The sequence below is a fragment of the Acomys russatus genome, chromosome 18 (assembly GCF_903995435.1).
Source record: "Acomys russatus chromosome 18, mAcoRus1.1, whole genome shotgun sequence".
NCBI classification, from domain to species: domain Eukaryota; kingdom Metazoa; phylum Chordata; class Mammalia; order Rodentia; family Muridae; genus Acomys; species Acomys russatus.
The window spans coordinates 20473529-20496944 of record NC_067154.1 but is presented as its reverse complement, the minus strand read 5'-3'; the positions used below and the strand labels follow the sequence as shown (position 1 = coordinate 20496944).

The window sequence follows — 23416 nt, the reverse complement described above, 5'->3', positions numbered from 1 at the left end:
TGTTGCTATGCTAGGGTGATTGCTGGGTTACATACACTCAATACATCCCAACTTGCAATATTTTCCAGTTACGATGGGTTTATCTGGCTGTAAACCCCATCGTGAGCACAGACTATCTGTCTTTTGTTCGTGTGCCATGTACTTTTCCTACTTCACAGCGGCTGTGAAGCCCCAGCCTCCTAAAGGCAAGAGGCACAACCTGATGACCTAATGCCCCAGTAATCTCATAAAACTCCCGGCAGCAGCATGTGAGAAAGCCATATAGTTCAGGCCTCATGCTCTGGACTAATACACCAGACAGCCCATGTAGGCTGATCCCCTGCCCCATTCCCTTACTATCGTTTTTTCTCCAGTACTTCCTAGCATATTCCCCAAATCTTATAACTATAAAGATCCGTCTACCACCTAGCAGTAAGAGCCACTCCTCAGGGACGGGGAGAAGCTTTCAGAATCACATCACGCAGCAGTGTCAGTGAGACTAGTGGAGCTCTGTGTGCTCTGAAATCCCTCATCTATCCAAAGCCTGTTTCATCACACAGGAAACCTAGACTCCATGGTTTTCCCTTATCTATAGCCCTAAACCACGGAGTCGTGATGAACCACAGGAGGTGGGCGGCGGCTCTCTCACGCCTCTTCCACTTATATTAGAGAAAGCCAATCTCAGTCATGAATAGTCTATATCAGATCCAGGGAGCAATGAAGGTGAATGTAGGTGAATATTATGGTTTGGACAGGGAACATGAGTTTTACTTGAGTACTTTCTTGATAAATGTGTCACACTGCTCTGTATCAGGATATGAGTGCTATTTTTCAGTTGTAACATAAGGTGCTTATTATACATAGGAGGTGCCATATAAAAGGCTACAGGAACAGGGGAGTCATGTGGTGCCTTCGCTATGGAGAGCTCAAAATCCCCTGTAACCCTAATTCATGCTTACCCAGCTGGGATCTCTAGGCAGGCCTGGTAGTTTCTGTTTAAAAAAAAAAAAACAGGATAAAATACATTTCATTTTCTACTTTTTCTTAGTTCTTAGTACTAGCCAGGTGTAAATCACTGTATTCACATAGTTCTTGTAGTATTAAATATTCACTTGATATAATAATGGATTCTAAGTTTATTCATTAAACCAATGCACACTTTATCCATTGTAAGATATACTTATAATGCATTCATTCATAAACAATACCTAAGCCTCCTATGTGCAAGCATTGTGTCAAAACAAGATCCCAGGCTTGAATAGCCTCATGTGGAAGTCAGAGAGACAATGATTACAGTGCCGATGCATGACAACTGTCATGACAGATGAAGCTAACAAGGATGACACATAACCAAACAGGGTCAAAGACACCTTCTCCAAGTGGGTGATGCTAAGCTGTGTTTCAAGGAGTGCATAAGAAACAGGCTAAAGGGAAGAGAATCACACCATACGAGCAAATGACAAGTCACATTGTTTTAGCTAGGATTCAGTTCTAAATGGCATGTCTTCATCAAAGCCCTACTCTTCAAGGCCCAGGGATCTGGGTGGGAAAGGAGACAGAAAGTCATTAAGAGTCCGAGGTGGTAGATGACTCCAAGGAAACAGTGTCTGCCTGACAGAGCAGGGCTGATGCACATACGAACTCACAGAGACTGTGGCAGCACAGGAAAGTATGAACAGATTCAAACCAGACAAAATTCCAGCACAGAGGAGGAGAAATGGACACTGCGTCCCACAACCACCCAAGAAACAATTTGCAATGGACACCTGCTGGGAAAGAAAAAAAGCCATTTTCTCCAACCCAGTGTCTCTTCAGCATAGACCTCGTGCCCAGGAGTAGTTGGCCAACACAAATGAACTCCAAGTCTGTGACAAACTTATTCTTAGAAAGTGATACAAGAAAAGAATGAACCAGAACATGGGCTGGCAAGGGACAGGGGACGGTGCAGAGTAGATGGCTTTTCTCTTTGCTGTGACAAAATAGGCAGTTTAAAGAGGGGAGGGCTTATTCTGGCTCACAGTTCAAGGAGACCCATTCAAGAAGAGCAAAATGGCCTGAGCAGTAATGCAGCTGTCACACTGCATCCACAGTCTGGAAGAAGAGAGTGACCAGTGGGTGGGGCCAAGCTAGAAGAGAGTTACCAGTGGGTGGGGCCAAGCTAGAAGAGAGTGACCAGTGGGTGGGGCTATAAAACCTCAAGCCTCCCCAACCACAGCTATCCACTTTCCTCAGCAAAGCTTCACCTTCCAACTCAGTGGTTCTCAACCTTCCTAATGCTGCGACCCTTTAACCCAGTTCTTCATGTTGTAGTGATCCCCAACCACAAAATTACTTCCTTTCTACTGCATAACTGTATCTAATGTACAAGATAGCTGATCCATGACTCCTGTGAAAGTGTCGGTTGATCCCCTGAAAAGTCATGACCCACAGGTTGAGAAATGCCATCAGCAGCTGGGGATCATTTGTTCAGATACTGAGCCTGTGGGAGTCACTTGACATTGAAAACACACAAAAGACCAGCCTCCTCTTCATCATCATCATCATTATCCTCCTTTTCTTCCTCCTCTTTCTCCTCCTCCTCCCCCTCTTCCTCCTCCTTCAGAGTTGCCTAAGGGCATAAGAAATAGATGTACCAGCTACTTGGGAAGCCAGATTGGTCAGAAGAAGATGAAAAATTATTTTAAAAGTCCACATATGCTGTTTATTTTATATGCCTGTTCTTGCCCTGAAGATTCAAGTGCTAATTCTGTCGATCCTACAGGGAAATCCAAAATGTATTCTGGGGCAGGGAAATGAAAGAAGATGCACCAAATACAGCAGGCAGCAATGGTGAACAGCCTGACTGAAAGGCTGCGTAAAATCTTGCATCCCAATGCCTTCGGTGGAGTTTCCACCTGTCTCCTGCACTGCTGTCATCCAAATGAGAAAGATGGTGTGTTCTTTCAAAAGTATCAAGGACAGGTTCCTTCTCCACGGAAAATGAGCAAACCAGTAAAATATTTAGAGTATAGAGTCAAGAAAATGTGTCAGCAGGAAGGAGTTAAAAGTATCAAATAATAAATTTGAGGAGGAAAAAATGTTTAAAAGAAAAAGTTAGAAAATAAATCCAGGTGGCTTGGGATTAGAGAAATAAGAATTCTATAAGGACGAACTGAAGGGAAATGAATAACAATAATATAAAAAAGATAACACTAGAAAGTCATCTAGAACTAGAAATGAGTTTCCAAATTGAAAATGAATAATAAAAACCCTCCTAGTCAGAGCCATACCATTAGGGAATATCAGGAGAACAAGAGAGAATGTTAAATTAATCCCAGGGGAAGCAGGTTTAAAAGCTCCTATAAGAACTGAAAGCCGGATGCCTTTGGATTCCTTGGGAGCCAATACTGAAAAGGACCATCAAAACTAAGAAGCAAACTTCCTTCCAGTTTGGAACAGCTACCAGGCAAACTGCGAGCAAAGCAAGAAGAACGAATAAAAACGGCTTCAGACACAGGAGAACCCCAACACATTTGCCTTCCGTGTGTCTTCTCCGGGAAAACTACTAGACAAGATGTTACATTAAAACAAAGAAACAAACCATGAAATCAAAGCATGGAGATCCAGAGATCAGAGGACAAAAAAAGCAATAAAGTCAAGTCCCAAGGCATCCTCTGAGCATCCTCCTCCACCTTGGCTGCATTCCACAGCTACCTTGGGTGCTTTAAAAAGTAAGGATCTCAGATCTCTGGGGGTGTGGCCTGGGCATGAAGATGTTTTAAAGCTCCCCAGATCCATTCACTGGGCAGAGGAGACTCTGACCCATTGTACTAAAGGAAAGTTCTAGAAGAACTTCTGGGCTGTGGACAGGAAGAACAGGCTGCATTCAGAGCAGGAGTGAGGTGATATCTGGACAAGGAAGATAGAACTGACAAGCCAGCCAACTGTCACAAAATGGAAAATGTGTAGAAACTTTAATCAAGAAGCACTGGGTGGAACAGCTGGAAAGGCGAAGGAAACATTGGATGAAGAAAATGCAAAAATAAAACAGACTCTTCTCAAATGTTTACAAGTTTCAAGAGACAGAAAATGTAACCAGAATATACTAATTAACTAGATGGGCAAGGAAAAATCAATACTCAGGTCCTGAAAATAAGAAACATGAAACACTGGTGGCGTTGAGAGAATGACAAGAAAAAACTAGTTAGCAAGGTTTGAAGGTCATCGAGAGGGCTGGAGATACAGCTCAAAGGTTAAGAGGACTGACTGCCCTTCCAGAGGTCCGGAGTTTAATTCCTAGCAACCACACGGTAGCTCACAACCATCTATAATGAGATCTGGTGCCCTCTTCTGGCCTGCAGGTGTACATGCAGGCAGAACACTGTATACATAATAAAAAAAAGAAAGGAAGTCATAAAGAGATAGCAATATTTACATGTAAATGGATATTGCCAAGAGGTACAAAAATGGCCACCCAGAGATAGTTCCACCCCCAATTTCTATACTATGTTAATATCACAACATATTACAAAAAGTATAGCAAAAGGTAAGGGCCTTGATATGGCCCTTAACTAGGTAGACTCAATGTAATTCCAAGGGTCTACATAACAAAGAGGCAAGGTCAGAGCAGGGACAAGGTAGAATAAGAGATCTGGGTAATGCACGTACAGCCAGTCAATGAATGCTTAGAGTCTCAAGAGGTTACAAAAGGTAAGGCGCAAATGACCATGGTCTCTACAAAATGAACCAGCCCTATAGATTTTTAGCACCTTCAGACTCCTTTTGGGTTTCTGGCCCCCAGAAATGTAAGACAATAATTGAATTTGCTTGCATCAACACACCCTCAGTGCAGTCCTTCTCAATCTTGGCTGCACTTCATAGTTACCTAGTGTTCATATGCAGTGGTTTGTTACAGCAATAACAGGAAATGCAAGGACTTTGTAGTATTTGGATGCAAACAGGACAAAACAGGGTGGAGGAGGTGCCGACATATGAGCATCGTGTGACATTTTAAAGGAAAGAACATGTGACCCGTGGATTTAGAAAAAAAATCCCATGGGGTGTGAGGAGCAGAAGGAGCAGAGAACCATGGGACAGCTTCTCTCCAACATAACCATGCCCGTGAATCATGCATGGCCAGAAGTCCTGGGGTGGGGTTTGAGCTGTATCCACATCTCTGTACGTTCTCAGATGACCAACGCTGTGGATCCAAGGATCACATCTGGAGAAGCAAAAATCTAGACTAGTCTAGTAGACCTTAGGAGCTGATGAGGGGGCATCTAAGGACAGAGAAGCGAGGGGCAGGGGTGTAGGAGGGAGAGAGGTAGGCAGAGGTGTGGAGAGTAGGAAGAGCATTTACACCTAAGCTATGGCATTTTGACTTTATCATTGAAGCTACTGGGAGCCACTGAAAGAGTGTGAAGAACAAAAGACACGGCTACAATTTTAGTGACACAGATATCATAGGAGTAAACAACTACTTTTTAAAAAATTGGATTTCGACCCCTCTCTATAAGATGAAAACCACACTAGGCACCATTATTGGACTAAAAGCCTATGGCTAATCAATGTGTGGGCCTAGAGGAGAAACTACTGCTCTCATGCTGCTAAACTGACGTAGTACTAAACTGATTCCTACATAATGTATTAAAACCATAGATTAACGCATCTCTCAAAACCCACCCGAGAAGCTTCTGTCTGCTACAGTGATCAACACTGAGACCCACAACTGGCCAAGGTGCAGAGAACGAGAGACAGTGGAATGCACAGCCCTACGTGAAGCGTCTATAACACACCGAGGCTCGGAGACCATCGTGGACAAGAGAGTGGAAAGAGTGAGAGAGTCAGAGTGGAAGGTGACTACAGGGAAGCAGTGTCTTCTGCATCAGGTAGGGAAACTGCACATGTGAACTCATGGAACCCGTGCCAGCTCAAGCCAGACACATCCCTGCATGGAGAGGGGAGCTGGCGTAAAGTCCCACCCACAGCTGAGGAGCTATTGGCAATCGGTAGCTGCTGGGAGACAAGAGAGATGGTTTTCTCTAGTGAGAGTGTAGCCCCTGGTAAGTTGTCTGTGCTCTAATAGGAGGCCACACAGCCAAGAATAACTGGGCTGTACAAATAGGTCTTAATAAGTTAAAAAAAAAAAAAGACACAATGTTGGGTGGGTAGGAAAGGATAGGAATGGAAAAGCTGGATAGTAAATATGACCAAAATGCAGTGTATGGAAATGGAATTCTCAATGAATATATATGATATATCCTTTCACAAACACACACACACACACACACACACACACACACACACACACACACACACACACTTATTCTTTTATATTTTGCAGAAGAGGGGGAAACAAGCCAGGGACTAGAAACTGTTTAAAATGTAGCTAGGACTGTCCATTGCTAATAGCTCAGAAAGGAAGGATTTTGCCCCCACCTTAACCCCAACCCATAGTTACTAGAGAGAGTGATACCATCTATATGCAAGTGAACTCTGTAAATGTCTTTTTGTCTGGAGTGCTAAAGCTCAAAAAGGTTCATTCTGACACACGAAGAAATTTTCTTGCAGACTTTTTCATCCATATAATTACATTGTATTTATAAAATCCCTCTCTTCCAATGGAGGATATATGTTCGAATTAGAGCAGTGTCTAAGAGCTCATGGGGAGATAACTCATGCCTGGTACTGAGAATTTCCTTTACTCACCCAGGTATTTGGTGGGCAAATGCAGGATACCTCTGCTCAAACTCCCTATGTGTGCGTGTGTTATATACATGTGTGTGTGTGTTTTATACATATATGTGTGTGTATGCTCTACATATGCTTACAGAGGCTTATGAGACAACATCTTTAGCTGAGGAACTATTGGCAGTTGATGCCTGGTTGGAAAGAGCGAGTCGTGTTTCCTGTGGCGCCAGTGGGATCTCTGGTAGGTGGCCTGTGCCCAAATCGGTGAGCAGCACTTATTAAATTCAACTGGGCAATGTGCAGAGTGAGAGGCACTGGGGTACTCAGTCCTAAATGGGATGTCTTTGTCAAAGCCCTGCCTCTATGTGAATCTATGTGGAGGAGGAGATGGGAGATTTAAGAACTAGAGGTGGTAGATGATTCCCCAAAAAAAAGTGCCAAACAGATACACGAATTAACTCACAGAGACTGTGACAAGAATGCACAGGACCTGCAAATATTTCTCCCAACACAGAGAAGGTGAAATGGACACCCCAGTCCCAGACCTAACCAGGAAGTTATTGGCAACTAATGTTGTCTCAGAAAGGAGTATCACGCTCCAGACTCATTCCCAGAAGTAGTTAGTCAATGCAAAAATGATTCCATGGTTTTTTGTTTGCTTTTTGTCTCGTTTAGTTTTACAGTATTTTTGCTTATGTCTTACTGGTTTTTCCTTTTTTTTTTTTTTTTTTCTAGAGAGAGAGAGAAAGAGAAAGAACATGAAATTGGGTGGGAGGTGGGTGGGGAGAATGTAGAAGGAATTGAGGGAGGAGAAAACTATCAAAAGAATATCAAAATATATTCTACAAAATTTTTAGTTTAAAATTAAATTTAGAAAAAGAAAAAGAGGAAATGAACTTGAGAAAATGATGTGCTGTAGAGCCAGGGCAAGCTGAAGAGGGGAGAGTGAGGTAGATATGATCAGAATACGGTGAACATATGGATAAAACATTAGTAGGGAGAACATTTTTAGAAAAGTTGCTTTGAAGAGTATACTAAAATTAGGAAACAGAACAAACAATAATTTAAGTCCTCACAGCTCCTCGTTTGCTCACAGATGGAAGGGCGCATGGCTGACATTCTGGACACTGACTAGGTACCCTCTAAAAGGGAAAACATGTTTTTCACTGAAGTGCAGTGTACATATTTGACTTTCCTAAAGCATTAAAAATGGCTTCACGAAGCTTTCTCAGAGTTTTATGCATATGGATTAGACAGAAGGAGATGAGTACACTGCGGGTTAAAACTCAGTTAAGTATATTGAACGCTGACAACGTATTAATAGTTTGGTGTCAGAATAGTGTTCTCTTGCATGCGGCTCCTGGGGAGCCATCCTGAGGCCGATCTTGCTTCATATTTCCTATTGATAGCTTGAGGATGGCGCGAGGGATGCGTGCACTAATCAATGCACAGAATACGCAGCTCTGGGAGAAGTGGCTGATGCGTTATAGATGACGATATTAAAAATTCAGGACGGTCTCGTGAAATCAAATAAATGAGCGGAAATCAGTAGAGCAAGCAGACACAGTCCTGCTGGGTGTTTCAAATCACAGGATTCAAAAGCGGCCAACTAGAAAGCAAGACGTGCTGGCAAGCGAAGGCCTCGGTGCTGCTATTCCTATCTGTCCTCCCTGTCCCCTCGCAGGCACGACGCTATCCAGACCTTCTGAGGACTTGCTCTGCACAGGCAAGTTGAGGCTGTGACCTGCAGTTTCTCAATTCTCCCCGCCCCCTCAGGGTCCTGCAGTGAGGGGAGTGAGATGAAAGATCTGGGGTGACACGAATTATAGAGCTCACACTGACAAGTTTAGAGCATGCAAGACTACATCAGAAATGGAAAAAGGGAAACAGAAGACATACAGGAGGGGAAGTGAGAGTAATCTTTTTCTAAGAGTGGCATCATTCCCACGTTAGCAAGCAATAACCAAATCTGCCTCCCCCCTCCCTTTTTTTAAACCTTCTAAACAGTTTTCAAACCCCCGCCATCACATCTAGTCTTAAAGACTCTTCCCTCTCAATTCTTTTGGATTGACCCTTCATACCACTGTCTGAGGGGTCCCAGGAAAATACAAGAGATCTCAAATCCTCCTTGTTCACAGCATTTCGGGTCCATTGGCCCCCATAGTTTGGCAACTTGACACACAAATGGCCTTAGTGGCTCATGTACCAGAACTACCACTAGCTTCCTGTTGGGGGACCATTTCTAGGTGTCCCATTGTCTAGGTCAGCAATTCTGAACCTATGGGTTTTGACTTTTTGGGGAGGTTGAATGACCCTCTCACAAGGTGACCTGAGACCATTAGAAAACATAGACTTTTACCTGATGATTCATAATAGTAGCAAGATTACAGTTATGAAGCACCAACAAAAATAATTTTATAGTTGAGTGTCAATATAACATGAGAAACTATATTAAAGGGTCTCAAGCATTAGGTTGAGGACCAGCAACCCAGGCGATGTTACTAGAATCTGGAGAGCAAAGACGCTACACAAAATGGACAGTAATCTGCCCTACCTGGTTTACCACTGATACCCTAGTTAAGGAAATGTCCTCATGGTTCCTGCTTACTTCCTGAGCTTTCTGGTTTATTTCTTCCTTGTATCTATGGAAGCCATCTTCCCCTAGACCAGCCATATTTTTTCCTTGCTTTAAACCTTGTGTCGTTGAATCCTGATACCTGGAATGACTCTCCTCATCTTACTAGCTCGTTTTGTCAGCTTCAGCTCAAATGTCCTCTACCAGGGAAAGGCTGCACACAGTCTAAAAAAAAAAGCAATGGAGTTTTCCAATGGTGCTAAGCTCTGCACTCAGCACCCAGATTTCTGAGTATTGATTTATCTCTTTACCAGGGTCTTTCAGGGTAGAAAGTGAACTAGACCTCATGTGGAAATAAGAAGTTTGGTGAGGCGAAGGAATCAAAGTCAGCATGACAATATACTGGACCATTGCCAAACCATGGAATCAACCTGAGCACCCGGGGGTGGATGGAGGATAAAGAAAACATGGTAGAAATACTACAGTAGAGCATCTTTCACTATAGAGAACAAAGTTGTGTTGTTTTCAGGACAATGAATTGAATGGAAATTTACAATGTTAAGTGAAATAAGCTAGACTCAGTTAAACAAATATAGAATGTTTCTTCTCATACAAAGAATCAAGAATGAAAAACAAAAGCATGAAAATGGAAGGACTCTTTGGGAGAAAAGGACCAGGAAGCCTAGACAGAGGGGGTGTGGGACTCATGGTGGAGGGGGCTGATACAATAAAAGTATATTATATCAACATATAAAAATATTAGGAAACTCATTATTCTGCACAAAGTAAGAGATTTAGGGGAGGTATAGGTGGCTGGCTGGGTAGGTAAAGAACTTTTCAGACGCCCATGTTGTGGTAACAAGCACACGCATTATTTTACACCTCAAGGAGCAGCAGTTGGTGGGGGTGGGTCAGAGTTCCAGACTGTTCTGTGCTGCACCTGTCACCTTGTGCTCTTAATCCTCAGGCTGTAAGCATCTCTTCCAAAGGTGCCAGACAGAACCGCGCATGAGTCTCCACTCACCCACGTGCAGGACTGGGTAGCACGAACAACAACTTCACAGTCCCTTCTGCTCCTCATGTCTGTGTCCAGTCTGCTCAGGAACTCAGCAGTTTTGCTACCAGGAAAACAAATGGGTGTTAGTGCTCAAAAACAAAGCATAAAAAAACTAGAAATCGTACTGTTTATTGTAGCTTTGAGTGCCAGCCTGGACTTTCATGGAGGTGATGACTAAACATATCCTAGGGAAAACCAAAGGATAAAAAAGATCAAGGTTCAGCAGAGAGTCAAAACTAAGTGGTTTTGCACGACTGCGCCCTGAAGGGCACATGTTTTGAAAATATAAAATTAGGCTCGTGAAATGTGAACCTCTTAGTTCATATTTCACACTTTGTCTTATCAGCAGAGATAAACCCTCCTTGCTACTCCACAGGATAGTGTTTAATTTCCTCTGTGTGTATCTCAAGTTTGACATCAGGCCTCGGTATAGACCTGAGGAACACTAATCCCTGACAACATCTCACTTCACTTCAGTTTCAGTTAAGCCTTTAGCCCTCCAGGAGTCTTTCTGTAGTTATCACATCTCCCACATAGCTCTGACTCCTCGCGGGACACATGGAGCCCATAGGCCAGCTGCTGTCTCCCATCTATGGACCATGAACCTCTTTATGACTCTTTAAGACAAAAACAGACCCTTTATCCAGACACAGAAAGACATCCTACAACACACACACACACACACACACACACACACACACACCTTTGCATTTGATTCAAGGGAAGAGATAAACTTCCTTTCTCAAAGGTTAAAAAGTGATTTTTGGCCTGAGGAAATGGCTCAGTCCACAAAGTACCTGCTATGCACAAGCATGAGGACTTGAGGTCAGAACACCAGGGCCCACTTAAAAAGTTGGGCATGGCAACACACACACCTGCAGTCCCAGCGCTAACAAGACAGAAACAGGAGACTCCCTGGGCCTTCCTGACCAGACAATCCAGAAAAATCAATGAATTCCAGATTCAATGAGATTCTAGCTCAAAATATATGCTGGCAGCTCGGCGTGATGGCCCACGCCTTTAATCTCAGCACTATGGAGGCAAGGTCAGGAAGATCTCTGTGAATTGGAGGTCATCCTGGTCTACATAGCAAGTTCCAGGCCTGTTAGGGCTACATAGTGAGATCCTGTATCATTAAGTTAATTAATTGATTAATTAACATAAAGAAGCAATAGACTAAGACACCCACAGGTGCATGTGCACAGGCATCTACATACACACCATACATAAGTACACACATACAAGTGTGTACAGCACATACCCAACTATACCCAGTGCTGCCAACTCAGGCACACATTTCTGGCATTTCCCTTTAGCTTTGAAAAGGTGGGCCTTGCCGTGTACAAGACAGGTGATAGGGCCTTCATTTTTTTCCCTAATCCAAATCATCACGACTCAGTTTCTTTTGTCACCTATGTCATGCGCCGAGGACTCGAGCTACTACTTCCAAGGCTTTCTTTCAAGTTCTTCTTCAATCCGCCAACTTTGATTAGCACTTTTTCCCCCCTAAGTAACCTCTAGAATCTTTACTTTTTTCTCCTTGTTTATTGCCAAACACGTCACAGATTTCTATTGCTCCAGTCTCCTGTGGCCTGCTCCCACCTTCCTTCTTCTTTCTGCTCTTCTACCGCCTACAGTTTTAGGCCTAATGCTAAGATTCATATCATCAAGGACTTAGGACATGGGTAACAGGGGAAATATAAGGGTCTTGTAGGAGCCAGTGTCATCCAGTTGTGGAGTGAGGTCAGGGGAGACAAGTCAATGAATTAGAAATTAAACAAAGATGCCAACGCTACGGTGAACAATTTCTTGGGTAGAACAAGGCATTTAAGCAAAGTTAGAGGTACAAGCAAGAAAGGAAGTGCTAAGAGTGAAATACACAACCCTGAGAAGCAGGAGACACCAGCAATCACACAACCTGCCCACTCGTCCAGGATTACTTCCCTTGCCATAGAATAGACAGAGACCGATGGCATCACACAGTCAGACATTTTGAAATCAATAATGTAAAATAGGAGAGAGTCCTAGCGCATAGATGTAATGTCCTTCCTGGTGGGTATTTATGTTGCCCTAGTGAACATCAGAGCATACAACATGCAAATGCTAAACTACCAGGGTGTTTTGTTTTGTTAATATTAGAATTTTTTTCTCTAAATAGCCATCATCAGGAAGTCACCTTCACTGAAAACTGCGAAAAACTACGAATGATGAATATCCCTCCCAGGGGCTTGTGTGCTATTGGGAGGGGGCAGGTTGGCCTTATCTTACCTTCTGTTAGCTAACACACAGACTCAATTAGCTGCAGGGCCCAGACAGACAATGTACATAAATAAAGAAAACAAGAGATTAGACTCAGCAATAAGTGATGCCATGCCTACCAGTCAGGCCAAAGACAAGGAGAACCCTGACTGTGTTGGGGCTTTTGACAAACTAGAAAGTTATTTCCCATTCAAGGGGTCAGCTGCTACTTAGCCACAGACCATCGTTGCCAATAGGTAACAAGCCAGTGATGCCGTATGGCCCAAGTTTTACTGTTGTAACCAAAGTGCTAAATTTTGTAATATGAAATAACTTGGGACTTAATTTAAAAACTTTTAAAACTTTTCAGGCTTATACTGCTGGCCCCAAGCAAACTATGAAATCAGGAAAAAAAAAACACAGCTCTCTAGAGGCCAGATGTGGTCCCAAGAGCTGTTCACTATGACTAAGTCATTGTTTCTGCCTGGTCGTGTTTGCGCTATTGATAACACATTTATTTTTATAACTATGGGCTCTTTTTTTTTCTTTAGGTTTAAAACATAAGCAAGAGCAGCCAAGAAATGGCTGCTATACTGCATTATATCTGCCAGCTAAGAGACATCACACCATATTTCATATTTATGCCAAATTCTAAGACGTTTCCTTTTTATTTACACTTACACCTCTGTGTATTTGTGTTAATACATGAAAAGCAAACACTACATATAAAATGAAAAGGAAAACCACAGAAAATATTTATAACCAAAGAAGCATAATAAAAGGGTTATTGTGAAAAATGCATGAAGAACACCGATAAATCAAATTTCAAAAGACAAAGAGCCCAACCTACAAGTGGGCAGGAGATAGAAATACACACTTCACTGAAGAAGAATCACAATTAACAACACAAATGGCAACAATGGCTTAGGGGTTATTGTAGCTGGACTTGTGGCTACTTTATTGTATTCTTTTTCGTACTGTTCTAAACCACCCCTATGTCTTCCAACCCCCCAACACTAGGTAGGAGAGAAAGAGTGGAAAGGGGGCATCAATATTGTTAGACTAGTTCCTGCTGGTTGGGGGCATGGAGTTCTTTGGGTGAGTTTGATCTTCATGGTCAGGATATCTCCAACCGGAAACCAGCAGCCCAGAAAACAGCAACAACAGCAACAGCAGCCGCCGAAGGCAAGAGCCACTGCCTTTTATATACCATTTCCAGAGTTCCAGTTCATAAACTATCTGCAGCTGGCAAAAACCACACCCCTGCTAGGGCATGAGGCAAATCGTAGTCAGCTGCTGTGGACAATCTGAAGCAGGCCCATATCCCGCACCTGGGATTAAAACAAAAACATATTCCCACAACAATTCTGTGTTTTTGAAGAATCCAAAAATTCTCACTATGGTTTATATAGTATCACATGTGTCGAGCTCTGCTGGGAGATCCTTACACCTATACACTTCATAACAACCTTGCCAAGACTTCAACACCTTCAATTCACAGAAGCAATTATCTCAAGACTGTACAGTTAGCAAATATCCATCAGAACCAGGCCTCGGGCCCAGATATACCAGATATGTGGAGGCCAAACTCTCAGCCAGGACACTGGACTGTTCCTAAGGAAGAATATCCATGTGCAGAGATGCTCCACCTCAGTGACAACTGGGAATAGGAAAACTAAAACAAGACACCACTACACACAAGCCAAAAATACTTAAGTATCAAAAATTGCCCCAGGCTAAGGAGAACATTTGGTAGAACTTCTCTTATGAATTGCAGACGAGAAAGAAAATTGGTTGCCCGGGAGAAAGAAATTTGACAACACGTGGTAGAGTTGAATACATGTACACTGTCTAGATGTTTATAATGAAGGGACTCTTGACACCTAAGGAGAACTGAGAGAGGATACAAATCCAGCACCATTTGTAAGTGTCCAAGACAAGGAAGGAAGAAAAAGGAAATGAGAAAAACAGGAAGGAAAGGGAGGAATGGGAGGGAAATAATGAATTAATTTATATCATGAATCCATATGAGTAGGTCTCCTGGGTGAGAACTGATGTGATGTCCTCATCTAGACCAAACGGTTCCTGTGGAGTGATCCAGTCCTACAGAGGCTTGCTCTGCTGTCCGACGGCTGCATCTGATCATTGCAAAGTAATTGTGCAACCCAAGTTACCCACATCTACCCTGTAACCCAGTAAACGCCTCCTACTCATTTGCCAGTTGCAGCTTCTTCCTCCCGTTGGTGTGTCACTCCTACACTGACAATTTATCAAGATACTCGGTTATAAAATGCCACCTATGCCACCTTCTGTCATTTAGATTCTTCCCCAAGTTACCTACCCAAAGTTCAAATCCCACACACTAGCCTCTGCCAAATGGTCCCTGGCCCTGTACGCCACTATTCTCTACAGTACTGGTTTTGCCTTGCCTCAACAATAAATGCAATTTTTAACCTACAGGTGTGTCTCTCATGGTCAGAGGGGAACGCTATTAACAAATGTGACACACCAAGACAGGATTGCTACAGAGAAGGAACAGAGAAGAATGGCATTGTAGCAGTCTCTGTAATATTTTTTTTCTTTTAAAATCAACACAGCATAAGTATTTTTATCAGAGAAAAGGCACACGCACCTTGGTTGTGTTGGGCAGGAAAAATTCCACTCAAGCTCACTGTAGATTCCTTGGACCATAGATTTCCAAAAGCCCATAGGAAGGCCTACCTACGTGGGACTGTAAACCTGAGACTCATCAATGGAGTGTCTTAAAAATTGCTGGGCTCCGGCCTTCCACTTTCCAGCCTGTCTGGAGTGAAATCTGGAAGTCTGTGTCTTAAAAGCACCCACGGTGATCTTAAGAGCTACCACAGCACTACAGATGGATATCTAATATGCATAATTATCTTAGATCCATATGACTCTGACTTATGAATAATTCATGTTACAGAACACATTTGGAAATAAAGCTTCAGTGTATCTCAGGAACTGCCCATGTTAGTGCTAACAGGCCATCCTACCTCTACATTCCAATAGCTTCACAGACCTAACTTTGATACTATGAAGTTTAGATGAGTGAGAAATCATTTTATCATTCATACATCTATTCACAGGGCAATGTGTATGCCCTGAGTCTCTGTTATGGACTTTGGAAGCATTATTTGACGGGATCCAATTTCCTATAATTGTGTGCGAACAAAAGACAGTCAACCATCTACGGGCACTAACAGAGCCTATGTAAAAAGAATCCGGGAGAAACTGGACTATACTAGATATGTAAGTCCCATTTGTAAGTACACAAGGAAACAATCTAGTAATGTTAGGAGAGATAGATTTTGTTTAATTAATCGTGTATTTTAAATAATGATTTAGCCTTATTTAACAACTTTTAGTGCTTTAATTTTTCATCATAAAAGTGATACACAAATATACCACGAGTTAATAAAAAAAAAAAGGAATAGAAAACAGAAATATTAAAGTTTAAGGAATAAAATAATGCTGTCCTATAGTACCCCTCTCAATATGAATTGTTTCATATGTATCTTTCTGGACAATTTTCTATTGGTTGGTAAACATTTGTTTAGGAAGATACACAAGTGAGGAGTGGTTTTCTTCAGGAGGTGGGAATTAGGAGGAAGCAGAAAGGCCAGCTCTTCTCAAGTGAGCTTCTCAGCACCTTGGCATCGAGGAGATGGCGTCCCCTTCCTCCTATTCAACTGGATGCCGCTGTGTCTGAGCTCTGGGCTGAGAGATGAAAGCAGATGGATGGGCCGGGCCTGGAATGGGACGTTTATAGCTACTAACATGATTCTGGGAACACTCTCCTCTTGTTTGGTGATGACACTCAAAGTAGGCTTGGAAGACGCTTGGCAAGCAAGGTAGAGGATTCATTTGCCTGAGTTTCTTACTGCCAGAGGGCAAAAGTTAAATTTTAGAGTCATATACCAGCCTTTGTCACTCTACCTGGAAGACATACTCTTCTTGATTATTCATTTGGGTTTCTTTGTCATCGTAGCTTTTTTTCTCCCGAAACCGAGATATTTCCCCCTAAGTAGAATACTATGCTGTTCTGTTTTATTCTTTTTCTCAATTAATGTAGTCCTTTGGATTCCATACATATTAAGTCTTACATATCTAACTTAATTCTTTATCAGCTAAATACAGTCTTACCACATTCTTACTGATGAATATTTACATTATTCTAGTGAGCATCAGAGCATATGTATCCATGTATATATGATACTGTGCTAAGATATGTAACTAGAAATAATTTTTCAGTATGTGTCCGTACAGATATGCAGATGTGCATATTTAAGCCATGCTAAATGGTGTCAAGATGCTGTGTACAAATAAATATCACCCTAAAACCATGTGTGTTGAAACTAGCACTTTGGAACCCCAACCTCCCTCCACTGAGTATCAAGCCTACTATCTTGTATATTCTACTTACCTCAGGCACCTTCAAATAACCTAGACCCATTGATAAAGTTGAGATTACAAACTTAGCCCAAAGGCCCATGTGTTAGAAGTTTGGTTCCCAGGGTGACATTTGACAGGTAGTGTAACCTTTTAGAGGATGTATATAAACAGAGGTCTTTAGGTCTTTTATGTGTCCTTGAAGGGGATTGTAGGACCACAGTCTCTTCTTCTCCCTTCTTTTGCTTGTTTTGCTCCACCATGTACTTTGATCAGGATGCAGTACATTGCTATAGGCGCAAAGCAGCAAAGCCAATTGATAATGGATTATACCCTCCAACACTGCGAGCCAAAAGAATTGTTTCACATTTTAAATTTTATTATCTCAATTATTTTATTATGGTAATAGAAAGCTAACACACCCATCCCCCATTACCACTCCATTTTTCAACCTTATAATGCTCTGGATATCTGCTCCTCTTCCACTCAGCCTTCTAGAACTTTCTGCCATGAAAACTAAGATCTTCAACTAAAACCCAACAACTTTATAGCTGTAACCTTGTATCAGAAGATCTCTCTCAGGCCTCCACACATACACCACAATCTACTATATATATATATAATTTTCCCTCAAATATAAAATCATTACTTGGGAAATATCCAAGTAAAAAAATAAAGTTTTCCTTACATGTTTCACACGTGGATGTAAATGAATTCAGTAAACAAAAGTTGGTGATTAAGAGACCCTTTATATAATCTTACAGTGTCACAATGAAGACACATATCAGTTACAAAAGAAAACAGCACCTTCACAGTGCAGACTACCTTAACTAAGCAGCTGAAGGAATTTCCCAAGTGAAAAGAACAGAAGTGCCATGCCCCTTCTGAGAGGATGTACCAAGAGCATGTGCCATTGTTTCTATAAACCGCTTATTAAAAAATATATATAATCAGTCTAATAGTGAGAAATGTCAGACAGATCCAAATGGAAGGCTGTTCAAACAATGCAACATCATGGATAAGAGAAAATAAGGAGTCAAGATAACTAGATATTTTATATCTACTTTAAATCAAATCCTGAAATAGAAAAGAGACTTGGGGGGAGATGGCAAATTTTTAATAACTTGTTTTTACATATATAGTACTATACCCATGCTAATTGCTGGATATTGATAATTATACTACAGTTACATAAGCTATTAAATTCTCTTAGATAAAAGTGATAATGGCAGTTATACTATTTTGATGTCTTGGCCTTAATGTGAAAATAATTTCAAAATAAAAAGGGAGGAAGGTCTTCTTTTAATGCATTACTTGAAATCTAACTGTATTTGAAAAAGTGATTCCACTATCTTAACAACTTTTCATTTCCTTTCTGTTCTCTCTCTCTCTATGTCTCCGTTTCTCTGTCTCTGTCTCTCTGTCTCTCTCTCTGTCTCTGTCTCTCTCCCTGTCTCTCTCTCTCTCTCTCTTTCTCTCTCTCTCTCTCTCAAAGATGAACTTTGTTGCGTCTTTACACAGACAATTTAAGAACTCTCCCTTGATCCCACAAGCTCCTCCTCCTCCTGTTACTGCACTTCATTTCTCTCTTTCTCAAATTACTCAAGAGTTTGGCATCCCTGTCTCCATCTCTCTTTAGTCTTGCATCTACTCCAATCCATTCCTACTCTCACCCAAATCTTTCATTCCTAGCACAAGTAATTTCCTCACAGTGGTAGACAATGTCCTCCTCTCATTCGGCATTTCAGCAGCGATGGAGGATAGATGACTCCTCCCTCTCAGAACCCTCTCCCTCCTAATTCCCATGACCCCATACTGCACACTCTGCCTCTCACATGTCCCTCTGCATCCACCTAAACCAGAGATGAATTTAGCTAATGTATAGCTGGCCCTGGATCTCTTCTCAAATCCAGGTTCTCGTAAGTGGTTTTATGCAGTTCATGGCTTATATTTATATTACATGCTAGTAATTTTTAGACTTACACATCCCACATATGTACTCCCAAATTTATATGTGCAACTGCTCATTTCATACCTTCTAGGCATCTCAAGCCTGCACATTTAAAATTTAAACTTTGTTATCTTTGTCTGAAACTTTGATCCATTCCTAATCCTCCCGATCTCAGCATATGACACCACCATACATCTAAGTACAGCGTATCTTTGATTCTTCCTTCTCTCTGCTCCTGTATACCAGCATAGCCCATTGATGTTCCATGCAGACTTTCCGTACAATAAGTCTTCGTATTATTCTCTGCCTAGAAACCACCCAAAATGAAGCCACGATACATTCCCATCTAGACCACTGCATGATGTCATTAATAGTTTCTGTGTTTTACTCTTATCTCTTCAGACACAGTCTCAATACAACAACCTGAGTAGTTATTTCTTTAAAATGAAAAAGAGAGAGACAGAGAGAGGTGAAGAGAAGAGGATGACAATGATGAGACGGTGGTGGTGGTGGTGGTGGTGGTGGTGGTGGTGGTGGTGGTGGTAACAGTGGTAGTGGTGACTATGATGGTGGTGGTGATTCTGGTGGTTTTCCCATGGAACTAGAATAAAATATTGTTTCTTTATGGCCCACTGGATCTGTCTAGCTACTGTCTATCTCATCAAATTCACAACCTCTTCTCCAGTTTTCTCCTTGACTTTAATATACAGCTTCCTTTTGGTTGACTGGATCTCTCTATGATGATCCCTAAGCTGAGAACTTTCCTCCTCGGTTGCTGCATGACCGGACCTGGCTTCTATTCTCAGCAGCAATGAGGAGCTGACAGTCCCCTCCTTTTGGAAACGTGTCTTTCTTGATTTCCATGGCCCTACTGCTCTTCTTCACGGATATTCTTCCACATCAGTTGAGACTCTAAATAATAGAGCTCTTCTTCCCTGGTCCTGGATCTTCTCTCAAATCTATAGTCTTTCTAAGTGATAGCTACCCATTTCCATGGCTTATAGTAACAGCAATTTCTAAATTTACATGTCCTACACATTTGCTCAAAATGTACATGTGCCCTCAGTTCAAATGCCATCTTCTCAGTGAGTCAGACCTTCCCTATTATACTAAGGAGATTTAACCCTCTGGGTCCCATTCCTCTTGGTCACTGTGCATCTCTCCAGCCCGGTGCTCCTTTAAGGGATGAGCACCACCTGTGTATGTCTTTGGCAGCTTCTCCATCATCTGAACTTCCACAGTTCGTCATGCAATCACATTCACTGGTTCACAGAACACACCCAGAACCTAGCGCAGTGCTGGACACATACTCAGTACCCCTTATCAAACAACGGAAGCATGTTTCCCAATGCTTCTATCAATACATTTCAGCTGCAGTTTTCACTGCAATCATACAATCCACAATTATGTTCCCCTAAATATTTCCCTCTTAATTGCTTACTCAGGTACCTTTTCAATTTTTCTAGAGTGGACCTTTTCATATTAAGGAAGAATTCCTTGTGGATTAGGGCTTTATCTCATTGTATCTTAGGCAACATTTTCTCCTAGATCACCACTCACATGGAGTTTTGCTTGCTACGCCTTCTATTATAAAGTTAAAAGTGTTATGTTCTTAACTCTTTTTTCCTGTTGCTTCTGGGATTCGTATAATGCTTAGAAAGTAATAAACTCTAAAAGTATAAAATATCATTACATTCTGCCTGTGTTGGTTCAATACAATTTGTCAAATTACCCATCTGTTTGATCCTGATTTTAAGAACATTGCTCCCATAGATGATAGCTGAAGTCTTAAACACTGAATTCACACATGACTGTGGGTCTCCCTGTGGATTTTCTGTAGCATTTAATGGATCTATTTATCTGTTGATTACACCTCTACTAACTTTTGGCTATACCTATCAGAGTTTTAGAAATTCTTATTCTTTCATCACAAACTAATTCTAGTTTTGACTTCTGGTTTTCCACATTAGTCATTTAAAAGGAGATTTTAGCCTTCATAGTGGCTCATACCCATAATCCCAACACTCAAAAGCCTAAAGCAGAAGGATTGTGAGTTCAAGGCCAGCCTATGCTACAGAGCAAGACTTTGTCTCAGAACTAGGATAAAAGGTACAGGGGTATTTAAACGTTCATGACTGTAAAATGTCTTTCTGTACAATTTCTAGTTTTACTGCATTTTTTTAAGAGTTGAGGTGGTACATTTACACTATGGAATACAGCTATTAAAAACAAGGAAATCTTGAAATTTGCAGGCAAATGGATGCAACTAGAAATGATCATCCTGAGTGAGGTAACCCAGATCCACAAAGATACAACATGGTATATACTCACTTATAATTGGACACTAGCCCAACATGGATGTCCTCTGAGAGGCTTCACTCAGCACGGGATTGAGACAGATGCTGGGTCTTGCTACTGGGACTCCAAGTGAGAGAGGTATGGGAGAATGGGGAGATAAAAGGACCTGGAGGGCCCAGGAGCCCTATAGGAAGACCATCGAGGCTGGCGGATCTGGATTCAGGGGACCTGCACAAACCACTGTACCAACCAAGGACAATGCATGCAGTAAACCTAGATGCCCTGCCCCCAGTCAGATCCAGCCAATGGACAGGTGTGTGCAGAGTGGGGACTGACTCTGGTGTGAACTCTGGTGTCCCCTATTTGACCACTTCCCTCTGGTGGCACTCAGAGAAAGGGGAAGCAGGCTATCTGGGTGAGACCTGATAGGCTGTGATCATATGGTGGGGAGGTGGTCACCTTCTGTCACAATTCTGGGGGAGGTGAGCAGGGATAAAAAGTGAGGGAGGGGGGAATGGGAAGATACAAGTGAGGGGATAACAATCGGAATGTAATTTTAATTTTAAAAAAGGAAAGAAAGAAATGCAGAGTTTAATTGTGTTTGTATTTTGATGGGAATTGTATTGAAGCTGTAGATTGCTTTTGGTAAGATGGCCATTTTTACTATATTAATCCTATTGATTCATTTTTTTGCATTTCTTCACTATATTTCTTCAAAGACATAAAGTTCTTGTCACACAGGTCTTTCACTTGCTTGGTTAGAGTTACATCAAGATACTTCATATTATCTGTGGCTATTGTGAGGGGTGTTGTTTCCCTAATTTCTCTTTCAACCTGTTTGTCATTTGTATAAACAAGGGCTACTGATTTCTATATTTATAACCTTGCATTATAAATATCAGAGAATTTACCACAAAATATCAACTATACAATAAGAAACCTGTAGATAACTACCTATTAATTTTTGTGAGGTTTTATAATACAAATGAAAAATGTCAACATCACATGTTTTGCTTTACAACTATGAATTTATTAATTTGTGGTACTGAAGATCAAACTCATAGACTATATATGCCTATATATAACTTATATACTAGTATAGTATAATACAGTGTATTATAATTAAAAATAACTATATATACTAGTAATATATATTTTTATATATTATATGAGCATATAGCATTTTTGTTCTTTCAAAGACTATAGTCAAATTTAGTGTGATTTTTTAAATACTTTCATAACACACTCACCTGTCCTTGAAGTTTCTTTTATTGGAAGAATATTAGTTCCAGACATATTTCTTTACTGGATATGACACTATTAAGCTTTTATGATATTTTGTGCATGTTTTAGTAAATCTCTATTAGCATGACCTGCCCATTTTATTAGGTTTAAATAATCTAATAAAATCATTTAAATGTAAAAAAAAGAGTTGAGGGTTTCTAGGATTTGGAGAGATGTTCAGAATGTACCAACCATCTCTGAGGTTTCGGCCATGGTCAGTGCTACAGATGCTAACAATTGTTCACAAGTAACGTATTTTCACATGCTCAGTACAGTGCTTGATCACCATGCCTGCAAAACCATGCAGAGGCATTGCTATTCAGTTCCTTTATTCCTTCTGTCCCTTTTTTGACTCATTTGATTGATTCATTTCTATGGAGAATTAGCTAAATAAAAGAAAAATTCAGCAAAGCCATACTCAATTTTAGAGAATATAATAGTGTTTTGTCTAATTTTTTTGGTGCTACATACATTTCAAATCTGTAACTAAAGATTCATGTTTCATTTTCTTTGGGATTATGTATTTTATCTTCATAAAGTATTGAATGCCTTTCACCTAGAATTCAATTTGCCTCATATTAATATTGCTACATCTGCTGTCTTTTACTGGCATTTGTGGATATATTTTCCATGCTTTTGATTTTTAACTCTTTTACAGATGTCCCTCATAATACCACAGAGTTAGATATTTATTTTTATTCTACCTAAGAGGATTTTAAAAAATAAATAAACATGATTTATGTACCTTCTGCAAGCATTAGCCTGTTAGAGTTGATGGTTTACTTTCTTATGTTTTATTATTAAAAACTCGACATTTTCTGCTTTCATTTGTCACATTTTCTTGTGCTTTTATATATCCTGTTTGCACAGAGGATGGCTGTGCATAACTAAACACAGGCACATCAGTTTTTTCTGTCAGAATCTGGAGCTCACAAGCCTTTGCGCATGTACCAAA

The 23416-nt window shown here is 41.1% G+C and overlaps 1 protein-coding gene across 1 annotated transcript in view; it reads right to left on the bottom strand.

Annotated features, from left to right (window-relative positions):
• Epsti1 (epithelial stromal interaction 1) overlaps positions 1–23416 on the bottom strand; it is a 172625-nt gene that overhangs the window by 110557 nt on the left and 38652 nt on the right. Inside the window, exons 8-9 of the mRNA XM_051160606.1 lie at positions 10248–10341; positions 939–971 (exon numbers count right to left, since the gene is read on the bottom strand). Of these exons, the coding sequence (XP_051016563.1) occupies positions 939–971; positions 10248–10341 (127 nt within the window). The remainder of the gene's footprint in view (positions 1–938; positions 972–10247; positions 10342–23416) is intronic.